This window comes from Nilaparvata lugens, chromosome 4, assembly GCF_014356525.2.
Source record: "Nilaparvata lugens isolate BPH chromosome 4, ASM1435652v1, whole genome shotgun sequence".
NCBI lineage: Eukaryota > Metazoa > Arthropoda > Insecta > Hemiptera > Delphacidae > Nilaparvata > Nilaparvata lugens.
The window spans coordinates 38,897,348-38,916,555 of NC_052507.1; the positions used below are offsets into that span (position 1 = coordinate 38,897,348).

Sequence of the window (19,208 nt, forward strand, 5' to 3'; positions counted from 1 at the left end):
TCATGTTGAAGAAGTAGAAGTATCAACTTGTTACAACTCTCGATCAATACATCGACTATCGATATTACAGTATCGATAACTTCATATTATGACAAATCATTTGGAGATTTGGATATTATTACCAGAGAAAACTCAATATTTATCTCCTTCTTCCTTTATCTCTGTAACTACCAAAGGATATAACAATTTTGCCAAAAGTAAAGAGCACATAATATTTTAGTTCATTGAAAAAGTTTGATACCCTACCGTCAACCGTGGTGACTTCAGCTGCGAAGTGACTTTATCCACAACTTACCTCTGTTTACGGAGATAGTGCCTTATCCCACATACCAAAGTGGGAATATTTGAAAAATATTCAAATTATTTTATATCTGATCTCTGTTATTGGAAATCAATGTTCAACATTGATTTTTGTAGTCCTAACCATTATTATTGAGGTTCTACAATATTGATATCTTTTCAAATTTTGATACCTATATTAGTTGAATTATCAACATAAAACCAAACTGCACGCTCTTGGAAATGAACTTGAATCCATATATTTTTCAGAGTGTGACTAAGCACTACCTCCGACCAAACAAAGTCATAGTGCATTCTGGTGACGTCAGCACAGGTAGGGCTCCTACACCAATAAAAATTTAATTTTAGCTGATCTATATCACCTAGTGTTTTTATTGGTGTAGGAGCCCTACCTGTGCTGACGTCACCATCAATCACCTGTCTTGCACTATGGCTTAAGCCGTGTTTACACCGGAGTTGGCAACCAATGATTGCTGACATTTATCGGCAATTTTGAGTTGCATGCATTAAAACAACTGCAACTCGCATTGCCAACCGTAGTTGGAGACTGATTTTGCGAGTTGGCAACCGAAATTTGGTTTTCCGACCGGAGTCGGTAAAGATCAAAGGCGGTTGCCAACCCCAGTCGGCAATGCGAGTTGCAGCGCTAACTTGAGCTGCAACTTGAGTCTGCAACTACCCCGCTACCCCTCCCGCCTGTTGGCTCCACGTGGTTGCGGTGCGTCAGTTCCTCAGTTCAAGCAGGCTAGTCGTCATGAGTTGTTGTGTTTCGTGTATGGTTGTTGTTTGTGCTAGTGCAATGGAAAATCTTTCAAGTGAAGTGAAGTGGACAAATGATCAGGTCATTACTTTGATAGAGTTGTTTAGAGAGAAGCCTGTCTTGTGGAACCACACCCTTTCGGATTTTAAAAACAAAAATTAAAAAATTATGCTTGGAATGAAATTTCCCAGGAAATAAAAGTTAACAAACTTGAAGTCCAGTCTAAAATGAGGAATTTGATTACAACATTCCAACGAATTAATAAGAAGGGGAAAAGTGGTTCTGGAGACTGAGGGTGATGAAGATGCCAATACATTAACTAAGCTATAATGTAAGCTAAGCTATACATTACTCAAGCTAACCTTGTATGGGCCAGCCATTGGCCAGCCATTTGAATCAACCACGCTCACCCACGGCCATCTAGCATGCCATCAGCCGCTCTAAGATCGCTTAGTCCAATATGTAGTTGGCACTGTTCTCCCTCTGGTTTCCCCTGCCTTTTTGCTTACCAGCTCTCTTCCGTTTGTAACTGATTTTTGTGGAAACTTGTTGTCCTGATGCCACACGGTTGTTTTCTCCTTTTAAAGAAGTCATAAATGTATTACCGCTTCGCTTGTTTGAATTTAAACTACTACCGCGACTAGTTAGGAAAAGTTATTGTTAGAGTACTCCGCTAAATATCTAGATTTGGATCTTCTTTGTGTAATCTCTCCGCTGTGACATGGGCCCATGTATTCATCATCGCCAGTGCAAGTGAATTCCTGATTATCTGAACGTGTTACCGCCTACCAGAATGAGGAGACTGCTCTTACAGTCCACTGTGAACCCGCCATACCCAAACGAGATGCCTTTAAAGGTAACAATTTTATTTTCTGAGCTACTAAGTAACGTGTTTAGAAGTTCACCTCATTGGCTCTAACACGAAACCTGGTCCACCGCGGCCAAATGTTGGAGGAAAAGCGACCTACGAACAGTGAAAACGCTCATTTCAATTTTTTCTGAGAGTTTCTTTGTGAGTTTTCTTGGAGAATCGTAAATTTTTGATTTGGACGCTTTCGACCGCCATCTTGTATCGAAATCTGAAAACATTGATTAGTGACTTATGATATCCACTATCGAGCTGTTAACTATCAAACTTTTACACCCGGTTCGACATAACCTAAAAAGTTTTGTTTTGGTTTTGAACTTCAGTGCCTAACAGTCAGCTACAAACTTTTACCGCTAACTGTGTGTTTTCTTACCGCTAAACGTAGTGAATTACCTCCTATCTTTTATTAATTGTGAATATTGATCTACGAACTATTGATTTGAACATTGATCTTGAACTATTTCTTGTTAAATATGAACTTTTTCGGCCATCAACTTAAACTGTTCTGACCGCTAATCTGAACTTTTTCGGTTGTAAATTTCAATCTGGTAACCTATTTTTCTATTTCTGTATGATTATCCATAACAACCATGGCGTCGAATTTTCCATTATTGAATAAGCTAAGAAGGTTGCACCAATCGATATCTTCTCTAGCTGATAAGTACAATGAACAAGTACCTATGACTTGTAGTGAATTTTATTTTGGTCTGGATAAAAAATTTGATAAATTAATGAGTGAATATGAGGCAACAGATAAAGAGTCGCTATCTGAGGAACTTATCTTGGAGTTTGCTGAACTGCAAATCCAATTCCAAACCAGATTTGATAGTATCAAGCTGGTTGATACCATTCCTAAACCTGCTGTTACCACTAATGAACTACCAATTAATAATTTTGTGAAACCTCAGTTGCAGATACCTACATTTTCAGGCGAACCTCATGAATGGAATATTTTCAAAAATGTTTTTGATGCTGCTGTTCACACCAGTAAAAACTATTCCAGTGAGGCCAAATACCATCTTCTAACTTCATATTTAAGTGGTGACGGTTTGACCTTGGTTCAAAATTATGCCAACACCGCTGAATGTTACAAAACTGCCTATGACAGCTTGCACAAACGATACAACAATATCTGGTATCAAGCTGTAATATTACATTTTTTTCTCACATTGGAATCGAATCTTCAATTCGAGATCTATGGAACTTTATAGTAAATATCAGAGTCATCAATAGACGGACAAACTTTTCGACGGAGAATTTTTTATCGTAAATGATTGTTGCATTGTTCCATGGTGTCACCGGGGCTGAGAAACAGAATAAATAGTTTATTTAAATAGAGAATATATATGAAAGTTTAAAATAACAGTTTCAAAATAAAGTTTTATTGAGAACAGATGTAAAATGTGAATTCTAAACTTGTAATTTATAAATTTTTGGTGACGTGTCTGTAATGTTGGAGGCGTTGGCTCTGTGACTTGTAACTTAGGTTTTTTCTGTTCTGCCTCTCTAGAAAAATGGCTGGCTATGTGTGTTGTTGTAAAATTTTGCTCCGAATCATTTTCGTTTATTAATGTTTTAAATTGAGTTTTAAACAAATTTTTGTGTTCTATTTTGTTAATATATAGCTATTAGTGTATTCAAGCCAATAGCCACTGTTTTTCAACTGTAAACTAGATAAGTATTTTAGTTCGTAGTAACTCTAAATAATTAGGCTTAAGATATAGTTCTTTGTGTATTTGTATAAATTCATCTGAAGATTATAAGTTCATTTGCTCTGAAAACTGGATTTCTCATTCATAGGCGATAGATCCATTCACAATTTATCAAGAATCTATTTCATTGGAGCCGACAACTATCCTTAGGTTAATAGGTGGAATGCTATTCCAACCGATTTAAGGAAAAATTGGTAGCACGGCAAATGTTACCCCTGTGGTGGGACCGAATTACAAAATAAATATGTCCCAAATGGTACACCATGAAATCCCTGGTTATGAAAAATTATTAGTAGGATAGATATCTTGATAGGTTATGAATGGTTTGTTGCTGAGTGGGAAATCGGTTCAAGAGAGATCAAGTTTTAATGAATAGATATCAGTGCATATTACAAAATGGCAAACATTAAAAATGATCTGAATCTTATAGCATTCTTAACACAAAGGTTTGATGAGCAAAATGCTAAGATTGATGAGCAAAATGCTAAGTTAAATGCTAGGTTTGATGAGATGAAGCAAGAATTTGCTAGCATTAGACTAGAGCAGGCTAGTATAAACCTTCTATTGAAAAATGCACATGAAACATTGAGTGATAATCATGAAGATGAAAACAAATTTAAGCAGAATAATAGTAGTGTTAAGATACAGGATCAACTCATTCAAGTTTCTGACAATGTAGGCCTAGTTACTGTTGTTGAAAAAGTCAACCTTAATGAGATAGTAGAATTGAGTAAAGAAGTAGGTAGGGAGTTGTCTTCACTGAAAGTCAACTATCATGAAAGTAATATTGCTACATTGAAGGTTAGGAAAACTATGAACAAAGTGAATGATTACATGAGACAGGTTTCTGTAGAGGTTAGGAACAATGTAAACAAAATGAATCTTGCTTTGAGTCAAGTTGATGAGTTCAACTTTCAACTGAAAATTGAAAAGGTGTATGCAATGCATTCTCAAGTGAACATGACTAACTTTTGTAGGCAAAATGGCTTTGTTGAAACAAATGAACCCATGAATAAAATCAGGTTCTTGAAGAAAACAAAGCACAAAGTTTCCATTGATGTATTAGTATTCAAAGGTTGTTTCAAGTTGCTTACTTACAAGATGATGACAGTGAATCACATCAGTGGCGGCTCGTGGAGGAAAATTTAGGGGAAGCCCAAATAACATGAAAAATCGAATATGACATAGGCTATTAAGTATGTGATTTGAAAGATGCATTCCTTATTATTCCCAATTCTGTTTGGTGTCGAAAATGAGTCATTGGAGAAAAATATTGAAAAAATAAAACTATACTTTAAGTATGCCTGAAAGTTTGTATAAAAAAGGTTACTCACATTGGTCTTTTCTGTCACTATCAGTCCACTTGAAGAATGGTGTCTCTAAGAGAGCACAAAGCCACGAACTAAATCTATTGATGATTCCATAATATAACTACTATTCAGTATTCACTCTACAAGATTATATTGTAACACACTTGTTATACTATAACACTACACCAACTGTAACTAACACTATTGCTTCTACAGATACATTATTTACTCCAGTATATTCATAGAATAATGTTCAATAGAATAAATTATTCTCAATAATAAGAATCAGCGCGACGCGTACCGTGTTGTTTTCAAGATTTTTAGGATAACCTCAAAGCCTCAAACTGTAAACAGCAGACATGTGGTTCATCAACTGGGCGCTTTACATTTCTTATGCACAGCCAGCCTTATTCAGATTCTGCTAATGAGATTAATGCTAAGTTATTGAACAATAAATAATTGTAACCCTATGAATATTCTGGGAATTTTATTTACTTATTCTTATCATAAAAACATTATTTTGTACTGGAATATCTTGGTACAGCCGGGCAGTACTTGATTCCCCCAGCGAGCCGCCATTGAATCACATGATGAAAGGGTATTCCCCAACACACAATGATTAGGAATCCTGTGTTATGCCGGGATTCAGAATAGCATAATCGCTACACAGTGTATGGTAAGAGTCCATAATTGTGTCTTTTTTCTTTCCTGTAGCCTATTTTTCTTGGCCCTTAATCTTTTCAAATTTCAATTCTTTCCTGTCTTTGTGTAATGTTCAGTAAATTTCTTCTATGATGCATATCTTAACCAATCTTGTCCATAGTCATTTAAATTTGCATTCTTCTGAAATAATATTAGAAGCTAAAATAGTAGCTTATTTTCCTAATCTTTAAATTGTTGATAAAACTTAACTTTTCCAAAATCTATCCATTGTAGTGTGAAGAATTGTGTGCTTGTGATATATTTTTTCATCATGTATCACTTATGTGAAGTGTATCAATTTTGTGTGTGTTGTTTTAGGGAATTTATTTACCCAGTTTTCTTTTTCTCTTTTTTGTATTTTTTAGGGACTTATTTACCCATTATTCATCTTGATCATCTTTGTATTATAATCTTGAAATGTTTGTAATTAGAATTTTGCTGGTATGTGATTGTTTTTTGAGATGGAAAACCATTATTGCCTAAAGAAGGAATAACAGAGGTTATGACTTAGAGAGGCAGTAATGAGATAATATTTTTTGTGTTGATTACTTATGTTGATTGCCATAGATGCAGATTACTTATGAATATTGTTTGCCTTTGAAGCAAAATATTATTGATGTTTTGAATGGTTTCTTGTTTAATGTTTGATAGTAAAGTTTTGTCATGAAATGTAGTTTGTGTTTAGAACATTGAAAAGTCGAAATAAACTATAGTATCCAACAAACGATGATTAATAATATTAAATAATTTGCTTTTTATACAATTTTTGAACAAAAAATTAAAACTAAATAATTTTGAAACCCTGAATGATAAATCATAAATGTGAAATGAACTTGCTATAAATGAAATGTTATACTAAATGATAATGAAATGCAGATATATTATGAAATGATTGTGAATAGAAGATCAATTGTCTGAAATTATTGAAATATATATTGAAATTAATTTTTGTTGTGATGATCTGATGTTTTTTACAATTTTGATAATGATACAGGATGTTATGAAATTCTATTTCTATTTTGAAGAATGGATTAAATTTTGATATTTGAACAGTGAATAGATGAAAATGAAATTTTTTTTATAGTGAGAATTTGTAATTGATATGTCCATATTTCACAATTTATGTATTGCTGACTGTATAATAGGATGTTAACAAATTTCAATTTCATAAATACTTAAAAATAATTTTCATGTGTATTAGATTGTATTGATAGCCTAATCAAGATTTTCTTCTTAGTTTATAAGCATTTTAAGATAACAGGTACAGCACAGACATTAACATTGAAATAGTTATCATGTGAATCTCGAAATCAGCAACAAGTGAACGCCATGAAGAGTGTTAAGAACATTTGGGTGATTTTCGAACTAGTGTGACATAACAACGCCAATAACTATGCCAATGTCAACACCAATATCAACACCAATAACTACGCCAAAATCAATGCTGATGCCTACACTAATAACTACGCCAATATCAACACTAATAACTACACCAAAATGCCAAAATCTACGCCGATGCCTGTGCTGATGTCAATGCCTGCGCCAATGCCAAAATCTGTGACAATGCTGATGCCAATGCCAATAGCTACGCCAATGCCTGCGCCAATGCTGATGCCAACAACAAAAAATCAACGCCGATGCCTGCGCCAATGCCAATATCTGCGCCAATGCTGATACCAATGCCTATGCCTGCGCCAGTGCTGATGCCAATGCCAAAATCAATGCTGACACCAAAGCATACGCCAATAACAATGCCAATGCTTATTGCTGACTTTGTATCTCAAACTTCAACACTACTACATTACCTGGAGGTAATTGCCATCCATGTTCACATTCACAACTTCGAATTCAGAAGAACAGTCACAGTATCATGAAAGAATCGATTCAAAAAATCCTCTCCTAAATTATTCCTGTATGCAGAACTCTAAACCTTGAAAGCTGAAAATATCAAAAAACCAAACCTTACCTAAATTAATCCTCACCTAAATTAATCCTGTATGCAGCGTCTATCTCTTTTCCAAAAAACGAATTACATTGTCATTTCAAGCCTGAAATGTACATTGTATAATTACAAATATGATACAAAAATTACGTGACTCTGTATTGAATTTGGAATGCAGCCGTCTACTACAAGCATGAAGCAATGCTAACTGAGATGTCACCTGTATCGAGTTTGGTATGCAGCCGTCTACTACAAGCATGAGGCAATGCTAACTGAGATGTCACCTGTATCGAGTTTGATATGCATCAGTCGACTACAAGTATCAGCCCAACACTAACGTCATCACATTGGAGTCACACTTAACTGAAAATCATACTTTGAGTGCCTTAACGGACTGTTTTCCAAAATGTGCATCAATAAAATCAACCGCGTCAATAGTGAAAGAAATGAACATTTTTTGATTTATTGAAATTTTATATGAAAATTAAATGTAACAATTCATCAATTCATTAAAAAAAAAAAAAAAAATAATAATAATAATAAACTTTTCATTCAACATACTAAATTTTTTTTATGCAATAAAAAATTGAATTTTTCTATCTATTAATTTATGTGCTATTTCAAAAAACTATTCTTTACATATTAAACTTTCTGTTGAGATATTTTCCTTTAAATTATAAAGCTAAATCAAAAGTAATATTGATATTCTATATTTTGAAATATTGTTTGGAAACATATAACAAACGCTATTGATGAATTTTTATAATAATTTTCAATATTATAGGATGACATGTAATGTTTTTCTAGAAAAAATTGTTACTGTTCTCAAATTTAAATTTCAACAATTTTCATTAGGGTCAATGTAATTTTTTTTCTTTAAATTTTCAAACAGTAAAATTTTTTATGTCAAGAGGGGGGTATTTGTAATATTACATTTTTTTCTCACATTGGAATCGAATCTTCAATTCGAGATCTATGGAACTTTATAGTAAATATCAGAGTCATCAATAGACGGACAAACTTTTCGACAGAGAATTTTTTATCGTAAATGATTGTTGCATTGTTCCATGGTGTCACCGGGGCTGAGAAACAGAATAAATAGTTTATTTAAATAGAGAATATATATGAAAGTTTAAAATAACAGTTTCAAAATAAAGTTTTATTGAGAACAGATGTAAAATGTGAATTCTAAACTTGTAATTTATAAATTTTTGGTGACGTGTCTGTAATGTTGGAGGCGTTGGCTCTGTGACTTGTAACTTAGGTTTTTCCTGTTCTGCCTCTCTAGAAAAATGGCTGGCTATGTGTGTTGTTGTAAAATTTTGCTCTGAATCATTTTCGTTTATTAATGTTTTAAATTGAGTTTTAAACAAATTTTTGTGTTCTATTTTGTTAATATATAGCTATTAGTGTATTCAAGCCAATAGCCACTGTTTTTCAACTGTAAACTAGATAAGTATTTTAGTTCGTAGTAACTCTAAATAATTAGGCTTAAGATATAGTTCTTTGTGTATTTGTATAAATTCATCTGAAGATTATAAGTTCATTTGCTCTGAAAACTGGATTTCTCATTCATAGGCGATAGATCCATTCACAATTTATCAAGAATCTATTTCATTGGAGCCGACAACTATCCTTAGGTTAATAGGTGGAATGCTATTCCAACCGATTTAAGGAAAAATTGGTAGCACGGCAAAGCATACAGTTTATATAATAAATTTGATACCTTTGTTCCTTCTACTACTCTGGCTGAAACTTTGAAAAAATTTTCTATTGAGCTCAACTCAGCCAAACGATCGCTATTTAACATGAACCTGAACCAAGCTGATTTTTTGATTACCATGATGTGCATTCACAAATTACCGCTTTCTGTCCGCACCAAATTTGAAGAATCCGTACCAGATGATCAAGTTCCCACCTTTGACCGTTTATTGAGTTTTGTGGCTAGTCAAGAAAAATCTCTGGAAGTGACCGCACTAACCCGCAAATATGACCAAGTAATTAGCGCCAGCATTGAATATGTAGATCCCGTTTCTGTTAAAGCTGAACCTAGCACAAGTAATTACCAACAGAGAAAGCAGCCCTTCTCTTCAACTAAAACTGGGTATCCAATCAGTGGTGGCATTTGTGTTCTTTGTTCAGAAGGACATCAATTGTATAGATGCAACATTTTCAAAAGAGAATCAGTATCCAAATGCAATCAAATTGTAAAGCAACACAAAAGGTGCTTTGTTTGCCTAGGGTCTCACCTGAAAGCAAATTGCAACTCAACGATTTGCTGCAAGAACTGCCGCTCTAATCACCATCATACGCTTCTGTGCAATAATGCTAACAATCTTCAATCATTACTTTTTAAAGAACAACGCTCTGAACATCGGTTTGCTGAGCCACACCAAGCACCAAATCAATATGGACGCCCGCATACCGGTACTGGCCAAAACGCCGCGCACCATGCGCCTCCTCCTGGTTTCAGCCCGCTACCTGTGCCGACTTTTGCCGCTGCCCCACCGCAACCGCCAGTAAGCTCTTATCATGCACCTTCTAGCAGCGCACCAAACCTGGCTATCAGCTCTAATCTGCCTCCTAGTTCGCCGCCAGTCAACAGTTGTCCATCTCCGCCCATAAGTTCAAGCCCTGCCTCCAGTGCACAATATGTAACAAACAGTTCTCTATCTTCTATACCACACACTTTTAGTGGCTGCACTCAGGTGAAGGCCGTACATGCTTCTGCTTTACTTGGAACCGCTGTCATTACAGTCTTGAACCAATACAATCAACCCTTCTTGTTGCGTGCTGTGTTGGACTCTGGTTCCATGCGCTCCATTATCACCACCCGAGCCGCCACCGCAATGGGTTTAGTTGTTGTGCCCGCTCAAATCCAACTGAATGGAATCTTTGAAAAAAGGACATCTGTCAAAGGCATCGTGCAGTTAAGAATATTGTCCAAACCTCAATTTGATATTGCTCTTTCTACCGAAGCTCTTGTATTAGATCAAATTGCTGGCAATCTTCCTGTCTTTCTGCTTCACCCCGCACTAAAGAATTCGTTTGCGCATCTAGACCTCGCTGATCCTAATTTTGATGAGCCTTCTGAAATCGACCTACTGATTGGTGCTGATTTATACTCCAACATCTTTATATCCGCAGAAAATTCCATTATTCCTGGTAACCCTGCCGCCTTTGCCACAATCTTTGGTTATGTTTTAAGTGGTAGATTGAGTATTGAGGACTCGCCCGCACCGCTCAACGAAATGCAGCTCATTTGCACTATGTTTGCACAGGAAGCACAGCTCAACACCATCATGAACAAATTTTGGGAAACCGAAGAGGCCATCCCCGTTCGAAAAGAGTCATTGCCCAAAGACGAGTTGTGTGAGAAACTGTACCAATCCACTACTTATCGCACCTCTGAAGGAAGGTATGTTGTGGCACTGCCTTTCAAACCTGCCGCCTCCTGCTGCTCAGCTCTGCCGCCTCCGCCTTCTGCCGCCTCCCGCCGCTCCGCTCTGCCGCCTCCGACTCGCCGCCTCCCGCCGCTCCGCTTTGCCGCCTCCAACTCACTGCCTCATTTAGAACAATCTAACAATGTTATTGTAAATAGTTTGGTTTTACCCGCATAACCTGTGACTGTCCGCGTTGCTTCGTTATCGCCGCCTTGTGTTGTCCACTCTGCCGCAACATCCTGATGACCACACCGCTGTTTGCTGCTTTGCTCCACTTAGCTGTTTTGATGACCGCACCTCTGTTGACGCTCAGCTCCACTTCTATGACCGCACCGCAGTTCATGTCTACGTGCATTCCGCAACTTGTGCTGTGCCGCCCCGCTTGTCTACTTCTATGACTGCACCGCAGTTCATGTCTACGCGCATTCCGCAACTTGTGCTGTGCCGCCCCGCTTGTCTACTTCTATGACCGCACTGCAGTTCATGTCTACGCGCTTTCCGCAACTTGTGCTGTGCCGCCCAACTTGTCTTCACAACACGCTCCCGTGTTCACACCACATCGCTCTGGACTTCTCCGCTCACTGTATTCAAGACCGCAGACCCATCGCCATCTAGTTATTGCCGACCGCCCTGCCGCAATGTACAGTGTTTGTTGCTGCTTCACCCGATTTAAAAACTGCTCGTTTTTGGGGAGGAGTATGTATGGGCCAGCTATTTGAATCAACCGCGCTCACCCACGGCCATCTAGCGTGCCATCAGCCGCTCTAAGATCGCTTAGTCCAATATGTAGTTGGCACTGTTCTCCCTCTGGTTTCCCCTGCCTTTTTGCTTACCAGCTCTCTTCCGTTTGTAACTGATTTTTGTGGAAACTTGTTGTCCTGATGCCACACGGTTGTTTTCTCCTTTTAAAGAAGTCATAAATGTATTACCGCTTCGCTTGTTTGAATTTAAACTACTACCGCGACTAGTTAGGAAAAGTTATTGTTAGAGTACTCCGCTAAATATCTAGATTTGGATCTTCTTTGTGTAATCTCTCCGCTGCGACATGGGCCCATGTATTCATCATCGCCAGTGCAAGTGAATTCCTGATTATCTGAACGTGTTACCGCCTACCAGAACGAGGAGACCGCTCTTACAGTCCACTGTGAACCCGCCATACCCAAACGAGACGCCTTTAAAGGTAACAATTTTATTTTCTGAGCTACTAAGTAACGTGTTTAGAAGTTCACCTCATTGGCTCTAACAAACCTATACATTACTTAAGCTATAGAGTTTCTTTGTTTGATTTGGAGTTTTTCTGTTGTATGCATTTATTTCTAATTTTATGAATTGTGTTACTTTGAAACATTAGCTTAACTTTGTGTTCATATTTTATTAACAAGTCACTACCAGGTGGCATCTTTTTTTTTTGTCTAGATTTATTAACTCAGTGCACAACGTAAACAAATAAAAGGTATCTAAAAATAACAATATTTAGTAATTTTCTTCATTTGCTCACCTGTATATGTTATCCTTCAGGAAACCTATAACAGCCTCACAAACCTCTGGCACTAAAATAGATACCGTATCACACTTTTGGAAACTTTAAACAAATAACTGAGACTAGTATAAGAGTCGCCACTCACCAAGAAGCGCAATGTACGGTAATAGCCAATCTTTCTCGCACTGGAATTTCTTTCCTGTAGTTGGTATCCTGTTTACTAATTATGTGTTCAATACCAACAATTAAACTTTCAAAATCGTCACTTAACATTCTTAAAAAGTTTTTTACACTGCCATCGCATCTCAATTCTCCCGTCAAAGGATCTGTATCATCTCGATTCAAATCATTTAAAAGATCGCTGCCGCTATACTTTGCTCTTGCCTGCAATGAAGGTCGAACCCAGTATCTTCTCGGTTTTTTACATTTTGATAAAATAACACACGCTGCCGCAGCAAGAACAACCTATTCAGCACTCGACATTCTACATACTGTCTGATTTTCTACATAGGTACTGTAAAGTTTAGTTGCAAGTTGCAGACCTAAAAACAAACTATGTGCCCAGGTTGCAAGTACAAGTTGCAGACTCCCATCGGCAACTAGCGTCTGCAATCGAAGTTGGCATTTTTTTGTTGCCAACTCCGGTGTAAACGCGGCTTTAGTTTACGGAGGGAGTAGACTAAAGGTAGGCGCACACAGACGATCATCGGACGGACGGCACGCATTGGACGATTAGATTGTTTTCATTTGGAGTGAGCATACCTATCCGCATCGTATAGGTAGACCGTCCGATGACGACTTGTGTACGCCTACCTTAAGTCACCCCTACCCATGGTTGACATTGTCTCTCATTTTCAAAAAATATAGGGGAATGTGGGGTTGCCCCGGTAAGCAGTCTATATGCCACCCTGTGTATTTGTACTCGTTGCTAACCACGCTAGATGCTTGGTGTGAAGAACTTATTTTTAGCTTGGTATTAGTCAGCCATTACTCTTTGGTGTACTAGTTTGTTATCAAGTTTCAACTGGTTTTTGTTATAACTTTCACATGACTTCCCAGCAATGTAAATTCTGTTTCTGTTTACACTATCATAGGTTCCATGTTGAAATCACCTTGTGTACCAATCAGGCTTCAATTTTATGTATAAACCATCGACCAAACTGATTTTACATTGGTTATCCTAAACGTTTTAGTAAAGTCATGCATTTCGGGTAGCCCCAGTAAGACACTGTGGGGTAATGGCAGTAGGTTACCGGCATTCCCAATCACTGTTTCTAATGGTTGTTTCAAGTCAATTTACTGTGAGCTTGAAACAACTGTTAACACCTTTATTTAATACATTAATATTAAAATATACTTAATTATATCCATTGAAATATATATATTATATTAATTGAAAAATATCAAAATATAATTTAAATTAATAAAAATATTCAATGGTTTAAATAGAATGGCTTTTATACTTGAGTATTTTCTTCAAGTCTCTATAATATATATTTAGATGGTTTAAGTTTGATTCTCACAAAAAATTTATGAAATTTGTTTTATAAAATTTTTTCAATTAGAAATACATGGGGAAAGTCCCTACTGCCATTACCCCAAGGGTTGGGGTAATACCGGTATGTGTAAGGGTTAAGAAAATGGTTATTTGTGCAACTAGTGCGCAAAGTGACAGTTTGCTGCACCAAAAGAAACGTTTACGCACGAGCCATAGGCGAGGGCGGAATGGTTTCTTGAGTACAGCAGAGGAACTTTGCGCACGTATTTCACATTAAATTTTTCCTACAGTTATCATTGAATATGAGAAGTGGTTGATTATGGGTAAAATGATGGCTGAAATCTATCAAATGTTCGTCTGTATATTTTTGTTATTAATAACAACTTCAATATATTTTAAACTTGATAGTCCAATTGAAAATTAATAATCGATAATTTATTCAAATTAATCCAATTAATTCGAAAATTTGAATAATCTTGAGTAAATTTTAATTTCTAAATAATTTTTCAACCAATCAATTTATGAATGAAAAAAATATTATTTGAAATAATGAATAATATTCAAAACGTATAATGTAATGAGTTCTCATTTTTATTTATCTGAAAATCAGAAAAAAATATAGATAGAACAAATTTTCATTCAAAATACACGCCAACAATGTCAACAGCTGATTGGGATGGCTGTAAGATAAATGCAAAGTATTAAGAGTACCGTACGCAAAGTAATACTTTGCGCACTAGAGCGGAAAAGTGATTCTTTGCGTTCTGTAATCAGTGCAGGAATGGTCACTTTTCAAGGTAACTGTAGAAAGAAAAAATTTTCAGGGTACTCATTTTGTCACAAAGTATCTACAAAAAAATTATATTGTAGCCTGTGATATGTGGAAGCCACAAAAAATGTTACCAGACAAAATTGGGAGTTTTACCAAAAACTAAAAAGGATGCTGCTTAACATATCTCCCCTACCTATCTTTATTGAAGTGAAGAAAAATACTCACCTTTTATAATGAAAATACTCTTTAAACATTGAAGAATACAATAAAAATTATTGCAAGAGATTTCAACTTAAATATTTGGTCTATTAAGAAAGTACCTAAGTCAATATTAGTTCCTTGCCCTACTACCATGGGTTGGGAAATTATTGCTTCCAAACATATTATGGTACAACAATTTTATGATTTCCCTTCGTGTATTTCTCGTCCATCTATTCTGAACCAAAAATTTACCTAATCTCTTTAAAAATTTGTACTAACTAGCAGTCTTAAAAATTTGAGCGTTTTGTATCTTCTGAAATATCCACACTGAAAATTAGAATAAAGAATACATTTTCTGACCTGACATGCCCCAATAAAAAGTTTGTTTTCTTATTCAGAGATTGATTTGATTTTTAAACTCTTATTCAAAAGTTACATCTGGTAACACCTAATATTATTGCTGACGCTGTATTCCATTGTAATGCTCGATCACTACAAAAACAGGTAATCTCTAATTATCATGAGGGTAAAACATTCCACCGCGGTATCAACTATCAATGAATCTTATAATCAAATACGACGTAAATATTACTGGCCATCAATGCTACAGGACGTGACTGGTTACATTAATAAATGTGCTGTTTGCTTAAAGGTTAAATATTATGACAGGAGACCCGTTCGAGTTGACTATAAAATCTCACCCTCTCCTGAAACACCGTTCGAGAAAATACAGATTGATTGCTTCCAATATGACAAAATAAAGTTTTTAACGATGACTGACTGTTTTTCCAAACGGCTAACGGTTCATCCAATAAAAAGTTTGAACCAAGTCGATATCCAAGAATGCTTAAACGACTATTTCTCTGCTTTCCCCATACCCAAAATTGTACAAATGGACAACGGACGTGAATTTGACAATGCAGGCCTACGTGATTTCCTGAGACTTTATGGCATTGAACCATATTACGTTACTCCCGGACACCCAGACTCGCAAGGTTTGGTAGAAAGGACTCATTCTACACTTATTGAAATTCTGAATGCCATTCAACTTGAAAATAAAACCAAAACCACTGAAACTAATATGAAATTATCGGTAATTGCCTTCAATAATACTCTAAACTCTTCCTTGAAAATGTCTCCTATGGAAATAACATATGGAATATCGAAAAACCCTTTTGTAAACGGAATAACAGAGATTAGTAACTTAACAACTGTACCAACAGTATCTTGAACGAGTCATCCTAGTGCATAAAATGATTAAGAATAAAATTGAAGTAGAAAAACAAAAACGTACTGAGAAATTGAATGTTAATCGTGAGAAGAATGTTGAAATTGAAAACGAGCCACACATAAAATCGACATTTAATAAGAAAACAAAACCGAAATTCATCAAGGTAAATATTACGATACAACACAACAATTAATGTCTTTTTAATGGTTTAGGATCCGCGATTTCGTGGAACACTGGAAACATGGATGCTGATGATAAGGAAAGATATGAAAAAAATTTGCAGACAGTCCAATCTAATGAATATCATCTTAGTAACAATGTAGACACAAGCAATTTGCTGTAAATCAGAAATTAATTAACGAATTCAATAATGAGATGAAAGTAATCAGAGCGAATAATCTAAAAATCAGCAATTACTTTAATTTTTTGTTCAATGAATCCAACCAAATGGAAATGAATCAGCAATCCTCTTTGTTATTCGACTCGCTCCTGAATAATAAAATATCTGACATTGTAACTAGTCTCGAATTTTGTAAATTGAAAATACTCCATTCTTCTATTATTTCTCTTGATGATATTTTTCTCCTACAAAAAAACTCAAATGTCAGCTTTATTTCAAATAAAATTAGTGTGTTATGGAAACTAAGCAAAGTACATTGTGGAATATTTAAAGACCATATTTCATATTTTGTGGACGTACCGCTATTGTCAACTGTTTATGAAACGTTTTTTCTATTGTCTTATCCTGTCATTGTCGGTAACGATATTTTAACAACTATTACGCATCCTTCTTTTGTTCTTAGAAATGACAAATTATTTTCTGGAAATTGTGAACTCATTTATGATGATTATTATTGTAGTGCAGTAAGCGAACTTAATGATATATGTATTGAGCAATTATTAAATGATAGGAATCTAGACGGATGTAGTAAGATAGTTTTGAAAGACGGAGATTCTTTCATAAAATAAGTAGAAATAGTTGATAGTTTTATATTATTTAATTTTAGTACATATAATTATGGTTCTGAATACTGATGTGAACAAGAATATTACTCTTTTTTTAATAAGAAAACGCAATTGTTGAAAATTAATAGCTCAGAAACACTGATTGGTTACTACAAACCAAATATATTTTGGGAAAACGAAATTGTACTTCCAACTGAATTTGTAGAAAACAAACGACTATCCAACTTCAACTTTGATCAAGTACATACTGCTAATATAAATTTTCAAAAACTTGATGTTCTAGATGAGTTACCTCTGACCGATAATCGAAACCTATGTATTATTCTATTGCTTATTTTTACTGTAATTTTATTGATTGTTATAATATTTCTCAAACGGCTGTTTATCTGGCACAAACTTTGTAACTTAATCTGTTGTAAATCTGAAGTTGAAAATGATACTGTGCAGCGTGAACCAGAACAAATAGGCCATAGACTACCATGTACTTAGTTTATAATACTTTGAATATAATATATATTTTTTCTTTCTTTGAAGCTGAGGGCAGCTTCACTCTTAGGGGGGAGGAGTTACATCTGGTAACACCTAATATTCGCTGAATATGATAATATGACGCTGTATTCCATTGTAATGCTCGATCATAGTACTTTTAGTCAGTCTACTGCCAAACTTCACCGAGAACACTTCTCTCTTATTCGCTATATATTTCATAATTATGTATTTGAAAATAAAGTTTTCTTTTTAAAAAGGTGTTTGGTTACCCCAGAACTATAACTAAAGATTAAAAATCAGTTCATTATCCGAAATAGTATGATCAATACAGTAGAAAGTAAATCTGCAGGGCATCAGTAAATACATGATTATAAAAGGGTATTAATAAAACAAGTCAATAAACTTTTAAAATAATTTGTATAAATTTATAAAGCTTTAAGAATACATTCAACAGTAGAAAACATAGTCATAGAGAATTTGTAATAAATTGAAAATTATCTGAGGCATCTAACATTTTGTTGTTTGCAAAATATCATATTTTAAAATGACCTAATCAATATAAAATGGAATGACAATAATTATTCTGGAAAATGTGTTACAGTAATAAATTATTAAAAATAAATATCACAATTGATTTTTTAAATCATTTATCCAAGAGAGAAGGCACACGAATAATGATATATATCCTTCAACAAGAAACAAAACATTTAAATGTAATAAATTCAATGGAAAGTTAATAAATATCATGATTCTTTTACCTAAACCTGAAATTAATCTTAAGAAAAATCTCAATAGTTTGAAAGTTATAAATAGAAGTGATATTTGATAGAGTTTGAGAATAATAACGAACGATCTCAACCACCAACAATTTACCAACAAACAGATAATTAAATCCATTTTGATCATAGGGGAAAAGAAAAATACCATTACGATCTCATACGATTCAGTTAATGTAAATTACCTTAAATTTTTGAATTTTAACAAAATCATTCATATACTCTTATTAGTTGAAAGAGTAGATGTTATTGACTCCTTGACATGTTTAAAATTTAATGTCCATTGACACCGTTTGTTTTGATGGCAGACGTTTGGATTCCATTTGTTATTTTTGTAGGTGAAACAAGCGGTCTGTAGCCATTAGGGTTCATTGTTTGCCATCTCCAGAAATCTTCACCTGAAACAATACAATCGAAATAAATAGTTATACTTATTACATAGATGTCATGAGATTATTCAATTTGCTTCACTGTCAATTAATACTATGACAATCAGTTCCAAATCAAGTGAGTAGAGAATAGTATCTTCAAGATTTTTGTCCTTAGTAGAACGAAGTAGTCCTACACAGCAATATAGGCCTTGTGATGCTACAAAATTTTCTCTATATAAAAATTGAATCTCCGATTCGATATTCAAAATCGATAAAAGTCGATAATCAATATCAATGTCTGTGTAATCGAGAAGTGTGCAGATAACTTATTTCTATCAGTTGTATAATTATTGAGAAAATGTACATGACACTTTTTTCATCAGCTGT

At 35.0% G+C, this 19,208-nt stretch overlaps 2 protein-coding genes across 4 annotated transcripts in view; both read right to left on the reverse strand.

Annotated features, from left to right (window-relative positions):
• The window catches only part of LOC111048928 (nuclear export mediator factor NEMF homolog), an 87,757-nt gene extending 86,291 nt beyond the window's left edge, over positions 1-1,466 (reverse strand). Inside the window, exon 1 of the mRNA XM_039427449.1 lies at positions 1,423-1,466. Coding sequence (XP_039283383.1) covers positions 1,423-1,451 — 29 coding nt within the window. The 5' untranslated portion in view covers positions 1,452-1,466. The remainder of the gene's footprint in view (positions 1-1,422) is intronic.
• A 16,838-nt stretch (positions 1,467-18,304) lies between these two features.
• The window catches only part of LOC111048929 (UDP-glucose 4-epimerase), an 89,499-nt gene continuing 88,595 nt past the window's right edge, over positions 18,305-19,208 (reverse strand). For all 3 annotated transcript variants that reach the window (XM_039427457.1, XM_039427456.1, XM_039427458.1), the window contains one exon: positions 18,305-18,848. In XM_039427457.1, coding sequence (XP_039283391.1) covers positions 18,724-18,848 — 125 coding nt within the window. In that variant the 3' untranslated portion in view covers positions 18,305-18,723. The remainder of the gene's footprint in view (positions 18,849-19,208) is intronic.